This window comes from Palaemon carinicauda, chromosome 9 (genome assembly GCF_036898095.1).
Source record: "Palaemon carinicauda isolate YSFRI2023 chromosome 9, ASM3689809v2, whole genome shotgun sequence".
NCBI classification, from domain to species: domain Eukaryota; kingdom Metazoa; phylum Arthropoda; class Malacostraca; order Decapoda; family Palaemonidae; genus Palaemon; species Palaemon carinicauda.
In genome coordinates, this window is record NC_090733.1 from 91,620,222 (window position 1) to 91,622,884 (window position 2,663).

The 2,663-nt window shown below is 30.9% G+C and overlaps 1 protein-coding gene across 1 annotated transcript in view; it reads right to left on the reverse strand.

Annotated features, from left to right (window-relative positions):
* Positions 1 to 239, reverse strand: part of LOC137646541 (craniofacial development protein 2-like) — a 12,422-nt gene extending 12,183 nt beyond the window's left edge. The window contains exon 1 of the mRNA XM_068379651.1: positions 143 to 239. Within this exon, the coding sequence (XP_068235752.1) occupies positions 143 to 239 (97 nt within the window). The remainder of the gene's footprint in view (positions 1 to 142) is intronic.
* Between the last annotated feature and the right edge of the window lie 2,424 nt (positions 240 to 2,663).

A 2,663-nucleotide genomic window follows, 5' to 3' on the forward strand; every position in this document is an offset into this window, starting at 1 on the left:
TACTATTTACATCTCTCCACTCGGTTTAGTACATTTTCTGCCGTTGGTGACATCATCATTCCTACCCTTTCTCTTCCAACTCCATCTGATCTTCTTGAGTAGATATATATATTTTTATTACCTTGGTCTAAAGTTTCCTTACCAATGCCCTTAAAACATGTTTCACCTATGTCCAAGATCTCTAAACTATATTTCATAAATTCACTCTCCACTTGCTGTAACTTCCCAATCTGATCCATGGTTCTAACATTCCAATTACCTATTTTCAATTTTTCTTTAATATATATAAACAGGGAGATTCTTAGTACCCTGCTATGCAGGGGCTGGGATCTATTCTGTCTTCTTCTCTTCCCATGACTGACTTAATCCCTAGAGGATTCATTGGCTAGATACATCAAAGGATAGCCAGTTCCCTTTGATGTGCAGTGCATATCTAACTAAGGTAAGTGACCCCTGCCAGCCCATACTAATTTTAGTAAGATCAACTGCTAGGCATCAGGAGTAAAAGCCGAAGAGACGGTTTGTCCATCGCCTTAAACCCAATCCGTCACCCTCCTGCCAGTGACTTCATCGAGGTTTAGGGAGGCCTTTCCTCCACACCCAAATCTCTCATTACTCCACGAAGTTGCTCATCTGCTTATACGAGTATAACCGTTGGCAAACATGGATTGCTAAGATATATATATATATATATATATATATATATATATATATATGTATATATATATATGTATATATATATATATGTATATATATATATATATATATATATATATATATATATATACATATATATATATATATATATATACATATATATATATATATATATATATATATATATATATATATATGTATATATATATATATATATATATATATATATATATATATATATATATATATATATATATATATAATCACACACACGGTATATATAAACCCAGAAATAATTGATATATGTTAGAGATATGCTTCATATGAATATCGTTAGTAATGCCTTTGCATATTCATGATGCATCACATAAAACGATTTTAGTTTCCATGTCTAAAGTTAATCGCAGCACATTTTACATATCAAGATGCAGGATGCTTTAATGGCTCTTAGAAGATAAACTGTAAAATTTTGATAATTCCTCAAGCCTTCTTGAAACTCTACTTGACCGGAGCCACCGCAATTATCTCAGGATTTCCTCCTGAGCAATAAGTTATTGGCCCTGGGGTTTTGTAAAGATAACCCTAAGCTGTACACATAACAATAACAAGAAACAAAAACAAAACTTTGTTTCGACCTCGTTAGGAGAGGAATACAGTGTTTTGGTTGTTCACCTGTTCGCAGGTAACTGTGGTATTATTATTATTATTATTATTATTATTATTATTATTATTATTATTATTATTCCATGCTGAGCTATAACCGTAGTAGGAAAAGCAAGATGCTATAAGGTCAAGGGCTCCAATGGGAAAAATTAGCCCATTGAGGAAAGGAAACGTGAAAATAAATATTTGCGTTCTGCTGGACGGGTGATCAAGTCAAGCACATACTAGGCAGTTTCTTGAATGTCTGCAACCTCACCATCCTTGTGAGCTAAGGATGGTGGTTTGAGGGAGCCTATACTCTAGGTCTACCTGATGAGTCATCAGCAGCCATTGCCTGACCTTTCCTGGTCATAGCTTGAGTGGAGAGGGGCTTGGGCGCTGATCACATGCATATATGGTCAGTGTCTAGGGCATTGTCCTGTTAGCCGGGGCAATGTCACTTCCCCTTGCCTCTACCACTCAGGAGTGGCTTTGAAATCTTTAAAGCTTGTAGCTATACCTTGTGTGGAAACTATACTTATGCATCATTATGTTTTTAGTGATGTAAGATTACATATTATAAAACTTCTTTTATTAAAATTTGATATGACTGAGATAAACAATATATATAATATTCTCATTTCCACGTATGTCTTTGGAATGATACCCTTTTTCATTATACATCTGTATTTTATTATACATACAGCACATAGGGAATCCATGATAAATGCAATATATTTTTTTATTGTGTATTTAATATTTATTTCAACGTTACTCTCTGGAATGATATATTTTGTCATCATATATATATATATATATATATATATATATATATATATATATGTATGTATTTTTTAATCCGCAAAAAGGGAATCTATACTTAAATAAATACACACACACACACACACACACATATATATATATATATATATATATATATATATATATATATATATATATATATATGTATATATATATATATATATATATATATATATATATATATATATATATATATACATATATATATATATATATATATATATATATATATATATTTATTTATATTTTAACAATATTCCTGGTTACTCTCTCGAATGTTACTTTTTTTTTCATTATATCTCTGTATTTGCATAACATCATATCGAGAATATATAAATTAAGTATTTAATTTTGTATTACAAGGCGTGCATATTTTCACATAATATCATTCATGGAATTTAGATATCACACGCCAATGGCAGGAAAACACATAATATCCACCTGGAAGCAATTACCTTCGTAGATTAAGCTCGCTAATGTGTGAACATGCTCAGCTATATATGACAATCCAGTGGATGGGTTTCCTGTTCTTGAAACATTAA